At 36.2% G+C, this 23,449-nt stretch overlaps 1 protein-coding gene and 1 long non-coding RNA gene across 2 annotated transcripts; one reads left to right on the top strand and one right to left on the bottom strand.

Annotated features, from left to right (window-relative positions):
- The first annotated feature begins 5,618 nt into the window (after window positions 1-5,618).
- LOC134199478 (uncharacterized) lies at window positions 5,619-11,761 on the top strand. Its single transcript, XM_062670447.1, has 2 exons — window positions 5,619-5,714; window positions 9,893-11,761. Exons 1-2 carry the CDS (start codon window positions 5,704-5,706, stop codon window positions 11,637-11,639), a joined length of 1,758 nt encoding a protein of 585 aa, XP_062526431.1. The 5' UTR covers window positions 5,619-5,703; the 3' UTR covers window positions 11,640-11,761.
- A 5,067-nt stretch (window positions 11,762-16,828) lies between these two features.
- LOC134199479 (uncharacterized) lies at window positions 16,829-19,592 on the bottom strand. Its single transcript, XR_009973986.1, has 4 exons — window positions 18,970-19,592; window positions 18,637-18,721; window positions 17,877-18,151; window positions 16,829-17,105 (listed from the first exon to the last, which is right to left on the bottom strand). It is a non-coding gene; the product is annotated as an uncharacterized LOC134199479 (long non-coding RNA).
- Window positions 19,593-23,449: the final 3,857 nt, after the last annotated feature.

Genomic DNA, 23,449 nt, shown 5'->3' with positions numbered 1-23,449 from the left:
GTAATAGTCCTGATCTCGAGAGGAAGCGCATTCCATAGCAGAACAGATTGCACGACGAAAGAGTTACGAACATAACTAGAACTGTGTGTGGGACAACGAATTAATAGGCTATTGAGAGAACGTAGGGCCCGCTCATGGCTGGAGTGAAGATATTGAAAATAGGAAGTTAGATAGGAAGGAGGTTCGGGAGACATAAGTAAGGAATGAAGAGTCGTCAGTGCACGTAAATTACGACGCTGGCGAATCGGTAGAAGTTTGAGCTGAGCACGATAGGAAGATATATGATCATATTTACGAAGATTAAAAATAAATCGAATGCAGTTATTAAGAAGACGATCAAGTTTATTAAGAAGGTCTGCATTCAGGTCAAAATAACACACATCACCATAATCAATTATAGGGAAGATCAAGGCTTGTACTAGCATAGTCTTGGTCGCTGATGGTAAGAAATTCTTGAGGCGATACAGAGCACGAAGAATTCCAGAGGTTCTTTGTCCAACGTAAGATACTTGAGCTTTCCAGTCGAGTGTGGAGTCTATGTAAAGGCCTAGGTTCTTAACCACGGAACTTAGGGGAATTGCTGTACCATTATAGAATATAGGTGGGAGTGACATAGTAGTTAAGCGTTGGATCATACGAGGACTGCCCACAATAATGGCTTGGCATTTCGTTGGATTCACAGTTAAGCCAAACTTAGTTGACCAACTGCATATGTAGTCCAGATCCTTATTTAACTGGTTTATTGCCTGAGAAATAGACTCCACAGTCGTCTGTCTATAAAGCTGCAAGTCATCAGCATACAGATGATACGCACACTGAAGATTATGTGTTAAGAAATTTATAAAAATAGAAAATAATAATGGAGACAAAATACCGCCCTGGGGTACGCCAGAGTTGACACTACACCAACTTGAAGAGGTGTCATCAATACGAGTACACTGCTGGCGTCCCCGAAGATATGATGAAAACCATTCCAGTGCTGTAGGAGAGATCATAATATAGGACAAAATAGATAGGAGGATATCGTGATTGACGGCATTGAACGCATTTGAAAAATCAATTAGTACCAGTACTGTGACTTTAGTGTCTTGCATACCTGTCCTAATGTCGCCAACCACTTTAAGGAGAGCGGAAACGGTGGAGTGACCTGGTCGGAAGCCAGACTGGTAAGGGCTCAATAGGTTGTTCCGGAAAATAAACTGCGACAATTGTTTGTGTACGCAGGCCTCTATCACCTTGGATAGAAAGGGAAGAATAGATATGGGCCTGAAGTGATTTGGAAGGGAAGGGTTAGGAATTTTAGGTAAAGGAAGAACATAAGCCTTACGCCACAATGAAGGAAAAGTGCCTGATGATAGGGAAAAATTTGTGATGTGCCATATTGCTGGCAGAAGATGATCCAGGATTGTGACGATCATACGGCGACTTATATTGTCACAACCCACGGCGTTCGATTTTATGGACAGGATAATATTTTTGATCTCATCCACAGCAACCGAAGAAAATTCAAAGGAGTCAACATTAAGTCGAGACAAACCATTCAGGTAGTTCAAGGTGCGACATTTCGTTTGATTATTTAGTGGTGTAGCAGAGGAGAAATGAAAGTTGATGTCATTCAAACTTATCGTCGCCTGAAAATCAGAGTGACGCTGTCTGCCAATACCCAGAGTTCCAAGGAATTTCCAAATATCGGCAGGCGAAGCGGAATTTATGTTTTCTAGAATGTGGCGTCGTTTAGCGTTACGCATCATCTGATTGCACCGGTTCCTCGACACTTTAAATTTAGTCCAGTTATCATTACACCGATTCCTCCTAAATTTTCGAAAAGCCCGATCCCGGCGCCTCATAGCCATCCGAATACCTTCAGTCATCCAAGGAGCTGGTGGGCGTTTCAGTTTAACTTTTCTGATAGGCGCATGAGTGTTGTAAAGCCCAAGGACAACCTCATTGAATATGTGAACCTTTTCATCTACCGAGGGTGAAGATATTAGTTGGTCCCAGTCCACTTTAGAAGCGTCTTTGCATAGATTTTCCTTATTCATACGACCAAAACTACGCATGGACAAAACCCTGGGCTGTGGTTTAGGAGGTTTAATCGTATAGGATAAAAAGATGAGGTCGTGATGGGAAAAACCAGGAGCAGGATATTGACCGTGAGTGGGTACAGAGGTAGGAGTGGAGGTCAGCATTAGGTCTAGCCAAGTATCATCGCCATTAATGTTGTGATGAGTAGCCTGTAGAGGCAAGACATGAAGACCAGTAGACCTAATGATTTCCTGAAGTTTACGGGAACGAGAGGATAAAGGAGCTATGAAGTTGGTGTTGAAATCTCCCATGATAATGTGATGTGAATAATCTGACCCTAAAGATTCCAGAATCGTCTCGAGACTGGAGAAGTAGTCGACGTTGGGGGGACAGTATACGACACCGAGAACAATTTTTGCTCCCTTCATAGAAATTTCAAGAAAGAGATATTCCACAGGTGTAGAAGAATCAGCAGACGAGCAAGCTATTGTTTTATAAGAAATGTTACTGCGGAGATATATAGCAACGCCGCCCCCTCGGGCATCGATACGATCATTCCGTATTAAAGTAAAGCCATCGAGAGGGTAGATAGCAGAAGGTAAATGAGGCTTAAGCCAACTCTCAGAAATCAAGACAGCATGAACGTTAGTGTTAGTGAAAGTAATGAATAAGTCATTGTAGTGACTTGGTATACTTTGAGCATTAATGTGACATACATTTAAAAGGCAGTCAGATGATTTATCAAACGTCTGCCGTATACAGTCTCCAAGGGAATCGGGAAGTGAACAATAACTATCGTTATCAGATGACAGCATAGAATCATTAGCAGAAAGAAACGAATCATCAATACATTCCATTGTATACAAATTAAATATAACAGAATAATATAACTATAACTATACTATTATAATAAAATAAATAAATAAATATATAAAATAAACTAAAATAAATATAACTATACTACCATAAAATAAAAATAAGGATTAAGTTTAAAAGTAATGCACGCGCAATGTCTCTGCACCACCCGCCAGCTGATATACACAGGATGATGATACAAAACAAAAAAACAAAATTACAATACCTTATAAAACAGAAACAGAAAATAAAGAATATTAATAACGAAAAACATAATAAAGGCCATAATTTACAATAAAAAAACCAATTAATTAGAATAATGAAGAACAAATCTCCACAACAATATTCTGATTAAAACTTCAAAAAAGTAAACTACAAGGCAAATTTTATCTGTGAACGCAGTCAATTAAAACAGTCTGTCAAGTGTCAAATTTACAGAATTAATTATTTTAACAAGACTACCCACAAACACATTTGCCAATGACAATATTATACTCCGTGATGCCACTAATCTACCCACGAAACATATCAACATCAACAATACGTGAATAAAAGTAAAAGTGAAAAATAATAAATCCAATGATAAACATTTAAATCATCAAATCATAAATTGTGAAATGAAAATAATGATATACATACGTTGTGAAGTCATAAGACTAAATATATTAGTGAAAGTCGAATAATCTTAAGTAATTAAAGTGAAAAAAAAAAACAAAAAACACAAACACAGGCCACTAGGTCTTCCGCAATTTCGAGTTCACAGTGATAGCCGGTGCCGCCTTAGAGACGCTGCCCTTAGCTGATGTTGGCTTACCATCCACAATAGGATATTTAACTGCGAGGTCGCTAAACTCATCCATAGTGGTCAATCTGTGACGATTTCCATCCGCAGCCTTGATAATAATGACCCCGTCTTGCGTCCAACATTGACGCACACCAAAATACTGACGGCTCTTGCCGAACACCGCCTGTCGAGATTTTGTAAGGAATTCCTTGATGGACACAGGAGAACCTTTAAGTTTGGACTTCGTCCTCCAAATCGACATCCGTGTATCTAAGCATTTCAATCTGACCAGGATTGGGCGGTGATGATCCTTATTAGTAGCTCCTATACGGTGACACACATTGAAGTCAGCAGCAGAGGTATTCAGAAGCATTTTTTTATGCAAAATATCCAAGATGGCAGCGGTGCAGTCTTCGTTTTGAACTTCAGGGACTCCCAGAAAGATGAGGTTTTTTCGACGATGTCTGGTCTCGATCGCATCAACCAGTCGAGTGCACTCACCAATCTGCTGTCGAAGAAGTTTCAACATAGAGAATATAAGTTCCCGGAATGTTCGGAATTCCTCCGCAACCTTGGAGACTGTATCCTTCGCAGGCCCTCCAGCATGAAGCTGTGCCTCAAGATCGGCCATTCTTTTCGTGAAGCACTCTTCCAAGTTTCTTTGAGCAACCTCAATCGCAGATAATTGCGACATAGTTATGTTTCTGTTTCAAGGGGTGCTGGCAGGTGGTATTTTTATTGGCTTAAATCATGTAAATATTGCCAACATGCATATATATACTTAATGACACACAAAAGGATCACAAAATCTTTATAATGTAAATAAAATGAATTAATTTTAATTTTCAAACTTAAAGCACTTGTTTCACTTTTGACACCTACCCCCAAAAAAAGGGGTTACCTATTTATTAGAACATCAACAAAAAATATAGGTTAATAATTGTAATAATTTAATCTTGGGGTAAAATAGATATTCCTTCTATTAAGTCAAAACTAGAGCTGTTGCCAGGTCTTCGTTCAGTTGAAGCGAAGCTGGTATTTGTAATTTTTTTTTTTCGTTATCATAATCTTGACCATTATCATCATCACTGTTTTCATCACCCGAGTCGCCATCATCGTGATAAGTCGACATAGGGCTCATCGGTGTAGTTTACGACTCGGTCGGTTCGATCTTCTTTTTTGTCTATAATTAATTATTTTTTGAAGATATTCGATTCGTAGTAATCGAATGTTACTTTTTTCAATTACCAGCTTCCGATTATTTTGGTTTTTTTTTTCATCTGAAGCCTAGCTCTTTGATAATTCGTCGTAAACTTCATTCCGAGCCATTAAAATGTATATCTTCTTTAAAATTTTCGAAGCCTTTCTACGGTACGGAGTTTCGCTGCTTGTTATGTAGTTATTATGATTACATCTTTTTATTACAGATTGAACGAAACTATCCATTCCGGTAACTTTCTTCTTCCCTGATCTTTTCTTACCCGGAGTTCCGAGCACGATGAGCAAGCCAGAGCCTTTAGCTTCGTTAATAATGCACCTAACAGTACTCACTGATGTTTTTGTTGCTTCCGAAGTCTGTTTTACTTTTTCCATAATATCATTCTTCCCCTGTTTTATAATGAAGCAAGATACGTAGTTACGTCGGGCACCTCTGCTGACGCATGTCTGCAAAGGCAGATCTTCGGCGAACTCAACTGCTGAATTGTGGAATTCGCAGACGACGGCATCCGCTGGACCGGTGGTCCGATGTCCTTCCCGTTAGATTAAGATTAGTAATAAGTTAGTCTTAAGTCAGATTTGGTACGGAATAAACGTTCATAAAATATAATTTCTATTTTTTTAAAACGTACTCCGCGTGGCCCGCAACTTGACTGGCGCAGCCGGTAGGATTTCCGCGATCGCGAACTCAATCTTGAAGTAATCGCGACGTACGTTTTTACGCGTTTAACGGAAATTCGAACAAAATAAATTCGTCAAGACAACACGACCACAACAGCTCCGGAAGTCACCACCATCTGCTTGAGATTCACCCCGAGGATATGGACAGTCTGTGAGTAGACCCTAATCGCTATTTTCATTCCATTCCATTCCTTAGTATAATAGTTATACGTTTTTCTAGAAGACAGAGCGCTATTTCCAAAATTCGAAAAGTGTTTTTAGTTTTCTTTTAGCTAGAAATTAAGTGTAAAATTAATAAAAGTACATATAATACATAAAATTAAAGAATATTGAAATTTACTTTTAGTTATAAGAATTACAAAATTTTATACGACATACTTATTAAAATTATTTCAATTTTATTTAAACAAATTAATTATTAAAATAAATTAACATGTTCAACATATCTCAGATACCACGTGAAATTGCTAACGTCATCCCCAAATTCGACGGTGACGAAAAGTTATTAAATTTATTTATTAGAAAATGCGAATATGTAATTCGATTGTGTCGTGTAGATGATAGTAGAGAACAGGACTTATATATATTTCATGTTGTGACATCCCGATTGTGTGGGAAAGCCGCAGCTCTTATTAGCGAAAGACAAGATTTAGATACATGGGACTCATTAAAAACAGCCCTAGAACAACATTTCGGAGATCCACGTTCGGAAGAATGTATTGCAATAGAATTAGAAACTTTAAAAATTAATAACGGAGAATCGTATCTAGATTTCTGTAATAGAATACAGCATATTAAAAGTACTTTGATTGCAAAAGTAAATTTAATACAGGATGATAACCTTCGTAAAAGTAAAGTGATAATATATGATAACATGTCTATGAATGTGTTCTTATATAATCTACCGGAGGACCTTCTTCGTATAGTTAGATTAAAAGGATGTGATTCGTTAGAAAAAGCACTAAGTATAGTATTAGAAGAAGTTAACTTTATGTTCCAATATAGTTCACGCAATAAAATGTTAAAACAACAAAATACCCAGTGTACGGCTCCTAGACCTCAACCGTTCAACAATTTTCAGTTTTCAGATAAAAATGTAATAAAACCTCATTTCATTAGTAACATACAGCCTCAGTATAAATTCGGTATTCCACAAAATGTCGCAACCATGTCAAATCAACCTCAACAGCAAAATAAATTTAAATTTGGAATTCCCGCTAACAAACAAATAAAATTACCACAAACGCAACAATTCGGATATCGACCTCAAAATCAAACTCATTTTGGATATCGACCACCTTTGAACCAAAATCAATTTGGTTACAAACCAAACTTAAATCAACCTCAATTCGGTTACCGACCCCAGTTAAATCAGAATAACCCCCAATTCGGTTATAAACCCCAACAATTCGGATATCGTCCCCCACAGGTGTTACAACCTAGGAACGGATCGACTGATGTTAGTATGCGTACCGCTAAGCCACTAGGAATACGGATGAACGAATTATACAACTTAAACGATGACGATAATAATTATAACAATTCTGAAATTCAGAACCCGTCATACGATGATTATAGTAATACAGAAGTAATGGAAGAGTTTGAAACAATAAAAACTGATCAAACCGAAGAATACGACCCCGTAGTAGAAAATTTTCACATAGTTACCAACAACCAACCCCCGAGATAATAAACTTAAATTGTAACGCATTAAAATTACCATATATTAACATCCCCGAAATTAATGGTAAATTTATGATAGATACCGGAAGTTCACGCTCATTTATTAGCCCTAAGCTGGTTACTAAATATTTCGAAAATTTTAAGTACTATGAACCCTTTGAAGTAATTAGCACACACGCAACTAGTAAGCACGACGAAGTAATATATATACCATTATTTCCAACCTTTAATAGTGACGAGATGCATAAATTTTATATATATGACGTAGACGGACGTTACGACGGACTAATAGGAAGTGATCTACTAAAACAGCTAGATACAAAAATTGATATGAAAAACTTACTACTACATACAAATACCACTAAAATACCTATTATATATAATCCCGGTTGTTCAATTAAAATAGCCCCACGTTGTGAACAAAGAGTTAGGTTACCTACAAACCTACGGAACGGACAAGCAATAATGAATTATAAAATATTTTGTGATGGAGTTAGAATGCCTAGTGCAATAGTAAGATGCGAAAACGGTTTCGCGACGACGGTCATACAAAACATTAAAGACCGCGAAGTAACTTTAAATTTCCTTACACCAGTAACCGTAACTGAATACAATAGTGACACATGTGAAATTAACAATATAACTGTCATTGACATGACAAACATAGACGTCGATAGTATATTAACCGAAAATTTAAATAATAAATTACGATTAGATCACATTAATGAAGAGGAGAAAACATACATTCGTAAACTCTGCTCAGAATATAAAGATGTATTTTATTCCGAAAAACTACCCTTGACCTTTACCAACGATGTTAAACACCACATTCGCACTCGTAACGAAGACCCTATTTTTATACGACCATATAGACAGCCCCAAGTGATTAACGACGAAATAAATAGACAAGTTGAGAAAATGTTAGAAAATAATATAGTAACTCACTCTCACTCACCCTGGAGTGCACCCGTGCACCTAGTACCAAAAAAAAGTGGAAAACTGAATAATAACGCAGACGCCTTATCGCGTATTAAAATAAATGCCTTAGACAAAGATAATAGCTCATTGAAAGTAAACGTTGACAAAGATAGAAATAGAAAGAAACATGTAAAAGAAATTATTAAAGAAATAGAAAATTTGCGTAGAGAACCCGAGGAAAATTTAGAAACTATGTCTATTTCCGACACAGACTCTGAGAGAACTTTAACAGCCCATTGTCGCTCACCTTACTCAATACCATACTCTAGTTCCACCCTGACCGCATCCGAAGGTTCACCTAGTAACACAGAAACTGCTCATTCCGCACAAGATACAGAATCGAAAGGCATTCCTATCTTACAAGAAGCCATAGACACAAAACCAAATCAAATTTTAGTCTATACATGGCTTATCGACAAACTCTCAGTTAAAAATTTGTCTAGAGAAAAACAAAGAATTTTAGAAGTCCACCTACCAGTTAATCGACCTGACCTCGTTAAACAGTTTCTCAAGGAATACATAAAGAACAATACTAAATACTTCATTTATTTCGAAGATGACCAACATAGGAGACAATTTACAGAAACAGTAATATTTTTATTCAAAAAGGAAATGGTACAATTTTTCGAATGCACTAAAAGAGTAGTTTTTATTGAAAATGAATTAGAACAAAAAGAAATCGTTGAAAAATATCATACAGGTAAAACATGTCACCGAGGTATAAGAGAAACACTTACACATATTAAACGCACATACTTTTGGCATAAAATGGAACAAACCGTTTCAAGTGTCATAAACTCTTGTGAAGTATGTAAACGTATGAAATACGACAGGAAACCCCTCAGACCTACACTACAATTAACACAGACACAGACTAAACCTTTAGAAGAACTTTTTATCGACTTATTTACTATCGAAGGACATTACTATCTTACTATTATTGACGCCTTCAGCAAACTGGGACAAGCACTAGAAATTACAAACCGATCTACTCCTGAAGTAGTACGAGCCCTAATAAAATACTTTTCATTTTATGGGATACCCCAAAAAATTAGCTCGGATCCCGGTACGGAATTTAATAATGCACTTCTAAAAGAACTCTTATCATTTTACAAAATAGATTTACACATCAGTACACCTAACAACCCGAACTCCATGGGACTCATAGAAAGGTTCCATTCCACAATACTAGAAATATATAGATTGGCTAAATACGAACAAAAATACACGGATGCAGCATCCATAATGACCTATGCTATTATGGCCTATAATCAGTCAATTCACTCCAGTACTGGCTACACCCCATTTGAGATATTCCTAGGACACACAGACTCTAGAAATACTTTTGATGTCGACTTTAATAAGCAATATATACAACAATTAATAAAAGAACACGCAAAAAGAACTAAATTTTTATACAAACATATTTCGGAACAAACAATAAAAATGAAGGAAAAACGAAACGAAAAAAGAGCAGGAGAAACAGAATTTAATATTAAACCAGGAGACACCATATTTTCCAAAAACACAAATAAAAGAATTAGCAAAGATAAGCCGCGTTACCAAAAAGCTATAGTTACAGATGACATAGTCAGAAACACAGTTCCCGTTCAAATAAAAGAACGCAGTACAAAAGTTCCACTAAAAAACATTAAACGCCCTTCACAGGCACCTCCGCGTCCTCCTGATGACGATCATGACGACGCAAGTCCACGCCCTTCAACTTCAGGTATTAAATAACAATCCCGGAGTTTTACCCGTCAGGGAAGGCACTGCTGTTTTGAGCAAAGACAAGTGGATAATAGCAAGAGTATTGGACTTTAAACCTATTAGAGAAGACTTAGATCTTAATATTCAATGTTTCAGGGAACTAAATAGTTTAGTTAGTGTTAAGTTTATTAAGAACTTTACTTATAATTTTATAGATGTAAGAGAACAAGTAGACTATATGCAAAATCTAACAGTAAGCAAATTCGAACAAATCACTCCTACCTTTAAAATCAAACGCGGACTGATTAACCCAATTGGATCATTAATTAAAATCATTACAGGAAATCTGGATCACGATGATGCCATAAAATACGATAAATTAATTAGTGAAATAAAATCAGATCAAGACGCTAATGATAAAAAAATAACGTTAATCTCTGAAATGGTGCAAATTCTATCTAATTCAACCATTACCTTAAATAGAAACCTCATTCGATTGAATAGAGAAATTGCAACATTGTGGCAAAATTATACTGAAAATTTACGAATTGAACACTTTGAAGTTCAAATCATATCCGCATACAATAAAATATACCATAACCTTCAGACGATTCACGTTAAACTAAGTGAAATAGAAACTAGTTTTGCACTTAGTAGATTAGGAATATTACATCAATCCATTATTGATTCAAACAAATTATTAAGTTTACTTGAAAATATTCATAAGAAAGATAAATTAGTTTATACCCCTAGTTTAGAAAATTTAGTTAAGATAGAGCAAACGATAACACTTAAGGCTTATTTTAAGAAGAGCCAAATTACCTACGTTTTGGAAATACCTTTGATCGAAAAGGAAAGCTATATCTATTATAAGCTAATACCATTGCCCGTATATCAAAATCCCACAGTAATTATCCTTCCAAAATATCCCTACCTCTTAGCGAAAGGGTTGAAGATCAGACTGCTTGCCCAGCCATGCCAGGAAATCGACGAGGCCAGCTTCATCTGCATCAACGATGAGATGCTGCAATTCATACAAGACCCCTGCATAACTGATCTAATGATGTACGTAGAAAACGTGAAATCATGCATTCAAATTCCAGTAATTATAGAAGACATCAAAATTCAGATTCTACAACAAAACCAATGGATTTTATACGCTAGAGATGAGACATTACTTACCAAAACCTGTCCTGAAGAAATATCCCGACAGAAAATCCAAGGCACCTATATACTTACCCTTGATGACCCCTGTGAAATTAAGATCCAAAATATAACTCTGAAAATGCGCCAAACCAATGTGGAAAATATAGAACATACAAAATCACCGATGCTCAATTTACCCCTACTTGATTCAACGAGTAAAATAAAAACTGCAGAACCAGTACACCTGGAAGACGTCGATCTTACAGACTTGAAGATCCTCTCATTCGCCCTGAAGAAAAGTGTTAGTGGTTGTGAAAACAGTGAAAAGGCAATTATCCATGTGAAAAGTGTTAGCGTTTGGACTCTTTGCATTTATGTAATTTTAATAACTTTCATATTATGTGCCTTAGTATATAAGTACCGTATGAAATTTTGTAAGATTTCAGTACGTAGTTCTCCTGAAACAGAGAACTCCGTTCTTAAGGAGGGAGGAGTTACGTCGGGCACCTCTGCTGACGCATGTCTGCAAAGGCAGATCTTCGGCGAACTCAACTGCTGAATTGTGGAATTCGCAGACGACGGCATCCGCTGGACCGGTGGTCCGATGTCCTTCCCGTTAGATTAAGATTAGTAATAAGTTAGTCTTAAGTCAGATTTGGTACGGAATAAACGTTCATAAAATATAATTTCTATTTTTTTAAAACGTACTCCGCGTGGCCCGCAACTTGACTACGTCGTACACAATTTTTCTACCCTTTCTTTTGAATACTACACCAGTTTGTCGCGGCATAGTGTATTTTTTATAAAAAATCAACAAACACTCAACAAATAGCAATGGCAACAAAGTCAACAAGCAATTATAACAAAATATAACTTAACGATTAATAACGATAGACTTTTCACTGTACGCAAGCGTACTTTTGGGAGCAAGCGGAACGAAGGCGCGGTGCGGGACGCAAGGTTCGACTGATCTACCAATAACGCGCTCGATACGATTTCCCCTGCCGTCGCGCCTCACCCTCACCACCAAAGTGATCTAAAATTCGGTTCTGCGCAGTCAAGGTCATTTGCTCACGATGTTTGCCGGTTACTATAACAGTAGGCTTAGTGCGAGTTTCAAAAATCGAATCGAATGACTCGCATCGAGTGTACGCTCTTCACGGTGAAACGTGCGGAGCTCTGAGTGCGAGTTACTCGATTTGCAGGACGTTTATTCATCTTTAGAAGCAATAATTTTTTCTTTTATATTGGTAGCACGCAAGTTTTTTTTTAAGGCGTTTAATTGAAATGCCAAGCTTTCTAACAATATTTATAATTAGTCGGGTAATGGGTAATGTACCTGTGCTTAGTGCGAGTTTTTTTAACTACTCAGTCGATGTTAATGTTATGTTTAATTTGTGTGAGTTTGTATCAGTGCCACCTAGTGGTAAGCTTATGAATCTCATTTTGTGGGAGAGAGAAGGTTTGTTTATGTTGCTGTCTCATGTATCGAATAGCTTTACCGAAGTGAGCCTCTCGATTATTGTATGTGCGAGTGCGAGTTACAAATTAATGGATTTTGAGAGTATTTCTTCACTTTCAAGCAAGTTAAGTAGTCACTAAAAATTTTGCCGTGAAACCAATACAATATCAAGATTTTTTCTTTCGTTTTTAATAATAATGTTGTTTTTTAAGGTTTTATCTATTCTAATGGTTTATACACATATATTTTTTCGGTTAGAAAATTTTATAGACGTCTAGCTAGTTGTAAATACATATTAATTCTTTGCTTTTTCATTTAATTCTTATTAAATCATTGCTTTTTTTTAAAGAGTTGTTTGATGAGAGAGAGAGCGAGATAGTTTTTTTTTTTTATTGCTTAGATGGATGGATGAACTCACAGCCCACCTGATGTTAAGTGGTTACTGGAGCCCATAGACATCTACAACGTAAATGCGCCACCCACCTCGAGATATAAGTTCTAAGGTCTCAGTATAGTTACAACGGCTACCCCACCCTTCGAACCGAAACGCATTATTGCTTCACGGCGGAAATAGGCGGGGTGGTGGTACCTACCCGTGTGGACTCCCAAGAGGTCCTACCACCAGTGAAAGAGTATTCTTTATTGTACACAAAATGAATAAATATTGTGAAACATTTTTTCTTGGTCTTATCGCTAAGAGTGATCTCTTCCAGACAACCATTAGATGGGCAAGAATAATTTCGAAATGAATTGCACACTGTGTATCTATCTATTATAGAAATATATACACACACGCACATACACACGCGCGCAATATACATATTTACAGGTACATACGTACAGATTTATATTTATAAATTATATAGAAATTTGAACAATGTAATAATAATTTTGCTTCTTTACACATTTATAAATAAGGATGGATGCTCGTAATAATTTTAGTATATTTGGGCCACCAAATGAAGATCATCAACACTATTACCGTAAATACAATCATTTTATAAACGTTCAACGGGTAAAAGATTAAACCTATGTAAAACATAATTTCTTTAATTAAAAAAAGCTGAAATAATTACCTATTCCAAGATTAATTATGTTAAGTATGTCTAAATATGTAATTACAATTAAATAAATTCTATAATAAACTTCTAATTCTAATACTTCTATTAAAGTTACTAAAAAAATATGTTTATGCTGGGCAGTTTTCGTGTATTTTAAAGGTTACGCCATTACGGCAAAGTTTGTTTACGAAATTGCACCCTTAGAATGGAAGTGGTATAACTAAAAAATTTAAGATTAGTTTTATATTTCAAAACACTTATGTATTATTATTAAGAACCTACATTTTAAGTAGGTAATACGTGCAGCAAAAATGTTGGACTCCTTCTTACGAAAATTGCGCGGACGGAGAAGTACGAAATTTCCCACACTCATAGAGAATATAGAGAAGTAGTGCAGATTGCTGACTGCTTGATTTTTTTTTTTTAATTGTGCATAAACAATAAAAAAATAAACTAAATGAATAAAAAAACCTTACACACATTACCATGTATTTGACACACACACACACACATGCATTTATACTTTTTTTGTTTATTGATTTATCAATCTGTGGTCAAATTGAGAATAGATTAATATTTTTTGTCTTTAATATTATTTTTCTATAATGTAGCCTTGGCGACATAGAGCAATGATTATTATAGAAATGATGATAATAGAAAGGTGACAATAGAACTATAATAATGTTCAAACTTAAAATTTAAATAAATTATGGTAAAATTTCGACCACTGGACTACCATTAGTAGATAATAATAAAATCATTTATTGCCTTTCACACAGATTTAGATTATTACAGGCAGCCTACAAGGAAACAACAAAAAAACAAAGCACTATTATATCATTTCTGGCAAGCAGCTCAACATTTGCACTTGTATATTATTAATAGGAATTTTATTAAGAATATTGACAATTTATGAGGAATTTGACAAGTACGGATTAGTTATAGATATATGTAGTTACATATTGTAAATTAAATTAGTTTTATAAGTGCAATAAAAAATAATTTAAATGATAAAATGATAAAGCCATACCTTTTTCCAATGTGACGATTAGAGGGTATCCTATTATTCTTTTCTATATTATTCTATCAGCTTATAAAATTAAACAGTCTCTTTTAGTCTAGAAAAGGACAAAGTACTCTTTCTGTCTTTTTCAAATAAAATGGCATGCCTTAAAGTGTTTAAACCGAAAAACTAAAAAAATACAATTATTGTATTACAATATTGAAGTTTACCAGAAACTAAGAATTTTGGGTTGAGCCACTTTAATTCTAAAGGTACAAAATAGTATTGAACACGTGACATTACCCGAATAATTTTGTAAGTAGTAGGTTCCCATTAAAATGCTGTTAAAATGCGTTGTATTTCATTTAGACGGTCTAATGCCAAAACATCACGTGCTACCAATATACGAGAAATAATATTATTGCTGCTCTCGGTGAATAAACGCCCTGCGAAGCGAGTAGCATATCTCAACTCACACTCACAATTCTTCATTTTTCACCGTATAGAACGTAAACTCGATTTGATTTTGATTTATTCATTTACAATTGAACAACTAGGAAAAAAAGGTGAAAAGACATTTTGGAGGGACCGCGAGGAGCTAAATTGTGTGAATTGTTTTATTTTGTCTATTTAATGTTTCTTAGTTAATGCGTATTTAATATTTCTTCGTGTATAAGTGTAATTTTGAGACCGTCCTGGCTTAAAGGTTAAGGCGTCCGGTGTATTCGTATCTTGCAATGCACCGATGTTCTAATCCCGCCGGCGGGTATAAATTTTTCTAATGAAATATGTACTTATCAAATGTTTACGATTGACTTTCACTGTAAAGGAATAGCATCATGTAATAAAAATCAAACCCGCAAAATTAATTTTTGTAATTACTGGTGGTAGGACGTCTTGTGAGTCCGCACGGGTAGGTATCACCACCCTGCCTATTTTTGCCGTAAAGCAGTAATGCGTTTCGGTTTGAAGGGTGGGACAACCGTTGTAACTATACTGAGACCTTAGAACTAATATCTCAAGGTGGGAGGCGGCATTTGCGTTGTAGATGTCTATGGGCTCCGGTAACCACTTAAGATTAGGTGGGCCGGGAGCTCGTCCACCCATCTGTGCAATAACAAAGTAACGTGGGTTTATTAACTGTTTAGTACCTGTGAAAGTGCGAAAATTTAAAAAAATTAAACAAAACCGCTGGACGTAGCTTCTCGAAGTCTTCGAAAAGGTCCACTGAAAAAAATCTCAGTATATAATCAGCATTTTGCAGAGATTATATTATTATTTTATCCCATATTATCTGATCTCATTACATTTCATTCCATGCCAATTGATTAATGCTTCAAATTAATCAAATCCATTTCACTCCATATTATCATTTTTCATAAAAAAAAATTAGGTTCTATGGCAAGATATTTTTGCCTCTCTAGTTGGAAAAATAAAACTACTAAAGAAATACTCGATCGAAACGTTAAAATCCACTAATTTGTAACACGCACTCGCACAAATGTCATTCGTAGTACTCATTTCGGTAAAATTACTCGGTTACGAGATCACAACGTTAATATGAACTCGCACTCACAAAATAACACCGAGTACGTTTGCCGCTAGGGGCGCTGTTCCAATTGCATACAAATTTGAGCAAACTGGCTCGCTAGTGAGAACGTTACAAAACTCGCACTAAGCACACAGATGAGGATTGGAAAACGTTTCAATCGCGTTTGGATATTAAACTTGCCAACTGTGAAAATATTAATAACTTAGATTCCGATGCACAAGCAAAAATTTTAGCTTCTGCTTTTATAGAAACAGCTGATGAAGTTTTCCCTTCTAAAAGCCCTTCTGGTATTTTTATTCCTTCTCCTCCTTGGTGGGACCGGGAGTGCACTCAGGCGGTAAAGGAGAGAAAAGCAGCCGAATTATTATATTTAGAAGAAACTATTACAGAAAATTTTGATATTCTAACAGAAAGAATCAATAGTACTCGGAATCTTTTATTAAAAAAGAAACGAGAAGGTTTTAAAAAATTTTGTGCTTCGATTTGTCCTAATATCTCACCTTCTGAAGTATGGAACCAAATAAGAAGATTTAGATCTGCATATAAAGAAAATACAGTCAAAGACTTGCCTTATGATCTGGCTGACAAGTTTCTTGATAAATTAGCTCCCCCTTATGTTCCAGAAGAATGTTTAGTTCTTATCCCGTCTGTCCTTCCTTTCTCATGTTCAGATCCAGTTTCAGATTTTGATTTACCTTTTTCATTTAATGAACTGAAGGGGGTAATCTCGAATCTTAAGGACTCTGCTCCAGGTGATGATAAGATTCCTTATTCTTTCTTTGTCCATTTGAGTGATTCTAGTCTCACATATTACCTCAACCTTATAAATTCTATGTTCATTACATGTGTTATCCCAGAGTCATGGAAAAAACAAATTATTTTACCCATTCTCAAACCGGGTAAATCTTCATCAGATGTATTGTCATACAGACCCATAGCTCTCTCATCTGTAATGTTGAAAATTTTAGAACATTTAATTAAAATTAGACTAGAATGGTTTGTGGAAAGTAACAGTTTACTCAGTGACAGTCAAAACGGATTTAGAAGGGGTAAAAGCACAATGGACAATCTTGCTATCTTTATAGTGGATATTTTGGTAGCTTTCTCAAACTCTGAATCTATTGTAGCTGGATTTCTGGATATTTCCGCTGCATATGATAATGTACATATTCCTACACTGCTTTACAAATTACAGAAAATAAGGGTTCCTGTTAGACTTGCTAACTTGATTATTACTATAATGTCAAATCGAACTATCATTTTAAACTCTACCTCTTCAAATTCACAACAATCTAGAACTTTATGGAGAGGTCTTCCTCAAGGATCTGTGTTAAGTCCAATTTTATACAATATATACACTTGTGATTTGGAAGAGACCCTTGGAAATCAAGTAAGAATTCTTCAATATGCTGATGACCTCCTTATGTACACTTGCAATAAAGACATACATAAAGCTTGCTTATCCCTTAGGAATTCATTTCTAACTCTTAAATCTTGGTTAGATAATAATGGACTTTCCCTTTCTGCCTCCAAAAGTTCTATTGTTGTATTCTCTAGAAAACGTTCTCTTCCTCCAATTAGTATATTGTATGAGAATGAATTAATTTCTGTAAATAGTCATGTTAAATTTTTAGGTTTAATTTTAGATTCAAAATTGAATGGAATTCAACATTGTAATTACATTACAAACAAGTGTTTGAGTAATATGAATATCTTACGTTCTCTTGCCGGTGTATGGTGGGGTGCCCACCCATTCAATTTAAAACTTTTATATAATGCCATAGTAAGATCAGTTTTAGATTATGGTACTTTTTTACTTCAACCAGGGGATGTGAATGCTTTCAAAAAACTAGACACTATACAGTCTAAGTCACTCAGAATTATCACTGGAGCCATGAAATCTAGTCCTGTTACAGCATTACAGGTAGAATGTGTTGATCCTCCTCTTCATTTGAGACGTCAATATTTATCTGATAAATTCGTTTTCAAATCCCTACAAATTCAAAATAATCACATTATTACCAAACTTAAAACTTTAAATGAACTCATAGAATACTCTTCATTTTGGAAACATAAACAGTTACCATGTTTAATAATTAGCTACAGAAAATATTTGTCTATTCAAACTCCAACTAATCACTCTCATATTTTCCCTCTATTTTGTGTAAACTATATGGCATTGATTTTAAAACCGGATATTCATCTTGACATGGGTATTTCTAAGTATCAACCCCAACCAAATACTAACTTTAATTTTGTAATAGACCAAGACTGGAATGACTATAACCATATATATACAGATGCTTCCAAACACCCTCAAGGTTGTGTTGGTGTAGGAGTCTACCATTCGCAATCAAAAATAGTTGAAAAGATAAAATTACCATCTGAAACATCAGTGTTCACTGGTGAATGTTTTGGAATATACAAGGCCATAGAATACATTTTGATATTCAAACTAAAGAAAACTTTAATACTAACCGATTCAAAGAGTTCTTTACAGGCTCTTGCAAAATTTCCTTTTAAATCTCAACCGATTTACCCTATTCTCTTAGACTGTAGAAACCTGTTAATGAAATGTATGGATCAAAATCTTACAGTATCATTTGTATGGATACCTAGCCATTGCGGAATTAAAGGAAATGAAATAGTTGATAGAATTGCAAACGAGGCTATCAATTGTGGTGATATTTATTATTTCAAAAATTATAGTCATGATTTAGTTAGCCTTCCTAAAACATATTTGAATAATGCTTGGAGTGCACAGTGGTATAATGGCGTTAAAGCAAAATATTACCGAAGGGTACAACCAACCATTCCTTCCAAACCATGGTTCTACAAATATAATTTTAAACGCCACGAGACTTCCAGTTTGATACGGATGAGATTAGGCCACACGTGTAGTCCGGCACATCTAGCGACGATCGGAGTGCTGGATAGTACCGTACAATGGGGTAAATAGGGACAAAATCGACCTTCAGATTGAATTTTAAAATAGTTCCAATTAAATAGTCACTGCTCAACCAAAGAAATAAGTTGAGTCTTGAACGTACCTAGGTGATAAAAACCGTTACATAATTTTAATTATTCATTTTAAAGAAATAATCGGTAAAATAATGGCCGTCCCAATTTACCCAGCGTCCGGGGTAAATTGACACGGTTAAGGGTTAAATTGGGATATTTGTAAGGGTTGTCAACTCGCAGTACTGCGATATATAGGTAGGTGCCATATAATTATTTATATGGACCGAAATGATGAATACAATCCATAATTTAAGCACAATACACAACATAGTGTAAATTAAGCTGGTTTCTATTCCGAAGCGATGTGACGTGAATGATAATCAACAATACAATGATCAAAAAAAGTATGTGCATGTTATATTTTAGAAAATTATTATTTAATTTCCTTAAAAATCACAACTTTGAAACAAATGATAAAATAGAATAAAAAATAGAAAACAAAAGGACTGGAAATGCAATAATACAATTTTATTTAATCAACATTTTCAAAATAATCTTTGAGCAAGTGTAAGATATCAGGTGAATAAGATAAAAAAACAGCTTTATCTGATTACTGCCAATAATAACAAAAATAAAAGAAATTCTTTCTAAGCTAAATAACTAAACTCAATTAATTCACTCACTCATAATTGGATATCTCGGATTTTTAATTAATGTTACATTTAAAATCTGAGGCCTGTTTTTATTTGTGTGTGCGTTTTGAATGTTAACAAAATCATGATTCGACGCGTGAATAGATTCTGAAATAACAAAAGTTTTGATTCGTTTGAGTTCTTTTAACTTTTAATTTTTTTTATTGCTATAAAGAACATACGACCGGGCAGATATTACAAGGTAAATGTCGCGAAAAAAAGTAATTATATATATACTTTTCTTTTACCTATAATACTTACATAAACTAACTGATAAACACATTAACCTTCTTTACATCACGCAATTAAGTGATAGTATAGGCTAAAAAATCTATTATAAGATATCAGTGACAACCCTAACAAGCCATCCCTATTTTGTCTTTTGGCGTTCCAATTTCGTGTTTTCTCGTCCCTAAATTTTCCAGTCTCGTTCCCAATTACCCTACATACGTCCCAATTTTCCCCAAAAAGAAAGGAAAAAATATACATTTTTTATTTTGTCGAAATATTGTATTTAAAATAAGAATATTGCAACTTACCGTTTGTTGTGGTATTTCCAGATGTATTAAAAACTTATATAAACTGTGATGTTACTGAAAAAACAACGATAATATTACTTTTTTTAAAAGTTCTGTAAGCTGTTTTAAAACGCACTTTTCAACCACTATTTTCAATTTAATTTGACGAATTTTTGGGACCAACTTAACTCATATTTAGTACTTCCATAGTTAACTTGGTTTTTCTTCTATACATTGATAAATATTAACATAAACAAAATTAGGTAGATTCCGTGCTACAGGTACTTTGAGAATCTTCCGCAGGTTTGTCCCAATTTACCCCAGGATCCCAATTTACCCCATGTCATGGTAGTAAGTGTGAGTGCGGTGCGGACATTGGCGATTTAAATCACATTATTCTTTCATGTCCCCTTTTTGATCATTCACTTCTTTATAGTTCTTTATCATCACTTAGTATTCCTTTTCCTATATCTGTACCTTATTTATTACATACAGTAGACCCAGTTATTTATAAAATTATTATCTTATTCCTCAACAGTTTTAACCTAAAATTATAATTATATATATGTCGTGGTTAACAACTTTTAGTAATATTAAGAAGTTGTTTTGACTATTATTTTAAATGATGAAATGTTGTTTTGATAAATGTCACAAAATGTAGGGTAGACTCCGTGGCGCCACAGTATAAAATGGCGGTACGTGGACAGAGTCGTGGCATTCCGTGTCAGACAGTCATTCGGTCCGTATCAGACGGTCCGTCCGTCTCAGTCAGTGAGTCTTTGGCAGTCAGTCTGTCGGTATGTGGAACGAAACTGTCGGTTTACCCTGTCATTGTGAAAGTTGTGTGTGTTGAGTTTCAATAACTATTATTCAAAAAGTTTTATTGACGTTCAATCGAATACGAGTGATGACGGAAACTACCGCTTAGCCATCCCTGGTGGCGCTGCCGCCGACATCAGAAGTGGGATCAGGACTCTACTCTCACTGGCGTGACGTGTTTGAACATGTTCGAAGTACAGCGAAAAAACATGATGCAGATCAGAATACCAGTAACGGTATCTGAGATCACGGGTCGGAAATTCATCGGGAACAGACAGATGCCGATCCATGTGCTTGGTGCGCTACGGTTGATATGTACCTCGATGAACGTCTACTGGATGGTACATAGCTCATTGTAGTCTTCAGTGGGGCCCTGTAAGGCGGTGCCTTATCATGTTGTCGCGGATTTCACAACAAGCAAGCAAACAAGAAAGCAAGCGAGAACCGGGCAGATCGCCTCGAGGGTACGGAGGCCGGCCGACGGGTCCGCCAAACGACGAGACCACGCCTCCAGCACGGACTGCCGAGATTGGAGCCCCCGCGCTCCAGCTACACTTGCGCTAGGGCGCGCCACCTCGTAGGAGACTGTGAGGTATCCTTGAATGACTCTGACTGCGATCGCGCGCTGCCGGCGTCGCAGCGCGGCGACTTTCTCGTGGGTAAGGACGTGGCACCAGACGGGTGCTCCGTATAGTGCCATCGACCGCACGAGTACCATCACCCTGTCTATTTCTGCCGTGAAGCAGTGTGTATTTCGGTTTGAATGGTGGGGCAGCGGTTGTAGCTATGCTAAGACCTTGGAACTTGTATCTCGGGATGGATGACGCGTTTGCGTTGTGGATGTCAGTGGGGTCCAATAACTACATGGCACCGGGTGGGTTGTGAGCTCGTTCATAGTCCACCCATCTAAGCAAAAACATTGCTACGAGTTGCCGCCGAGGCAAATTGATGGCGCGACGTCATCGACGGCCGCGAGCAACGCAGCAGCGGAGCGACGCCGTGACGTGCCGGTAGCTGCGTAACATCGGGTATTTTGGTAAATGAGAAAAATCTGGTGAGTCGTTTTATTTTTATTTGGAATCTGGTGCCGAATGTTCTCTTGTGGAGAAATCTATATGCAATGGTTCGCATAAAGGGACTGTTGATTAGAGTCACAGGGATGACTGTTGATTAGAGTCACAGGGATGACTGTTGATTAGAGTCACAGGGATGACTGTTGATTAGAGTCACAGGGATGACTGTTGATTAGAGTCACAGGGATGACTGTTGATTAGAGTCACAGGGATGACTGTTGATTAGAGTCACAGGGATGACTGTTGATTAGAGTCACAGGGATGACTGTTGATTAGAGTCACAGGGATGACTGTTGATTAGAGTCACAGGGATGACTGTTGATTAGAGTCACAGGGATGACTGTTGATTAGAGTCACAGGGATGACTGTTGATTAGAGTCACAGGGATGACTGTTGATTAGAGTCACAGGGATGACTGTTGATTAGAGTCACAGGGATGACTGTTGATTAGAGTCACAGGGATGACTGTTGATTTGAACACTTGTAGTCACAGGGATGACTGTTGATTTGAACACTTGTAGTCACAGGGATGACTGTTGATTTGAACACTTGTAGTCACAGGGATGACTGTTGATTTGAACACTTGTAGTCACAGGGATGACTGTTGATTTGAACACTTGTAGTCACAGGGATGACTGTTGATTTGAACACTTGTAGTCACAGGGATGACTGTTGATTTGAACACTTGTAGTCACAGGGATGACTGTTGATTTGAACACTTGTAGTCACAGGGTTGATTTAAGTGTACGTGCGTATGTGTCGATTTCACGGTCACAGGGATGACTTAAGTGTACGTGCGTATGTGTCGATTTCACGGTCACAGGGATGACTTAAGTGTACGTGCGTATGTGTCGATTTCACGGTCACAGGGTTGACTTAGTTACTGTGTACATGAATTGTACGGGGAGAACTTGCAGCAGTAGTAAATCAATTATTTTGGTTTGTGTAATATTTCAATGTCGTTATAGAATTTGTGTTGAGAATAAAAATTATTTGATGACTTTTAAATTTTCCGATAAGTCATAAAGTGTAGTCAGGAGTGACCGAGCGGAACAAGTGTTCTCGTGGATGTTTTTGATTGTAGGTTAACCATCACACGAGGACGTGTGACGTGTCAGAATGGCCGTGTCGTGGTTAACAACTTTTAGTAATATTAAGAAGTTGTTTTGACTATTATTTTAAATGATGAAATGTTGTTTTGATAAATGTCACAAAATGTAGGGTAGAC

Source organism: Bombyx mori, chromosome 10, assembly GCF_030269925.1.
Source record: "Bombyx mori chromosome 10, ASM3026992v2".
Lineage (NCBI taxonomy): Eukaryota > Metazoa > Arthropoda > Insecta > Lepidoptera > Bombycidae > Bombyx > Bombyx mori.
Note: the sequence above shows the minus strand (reverse complement) of the source record. Positions and strands in the feature narration are given on the sequence as shown.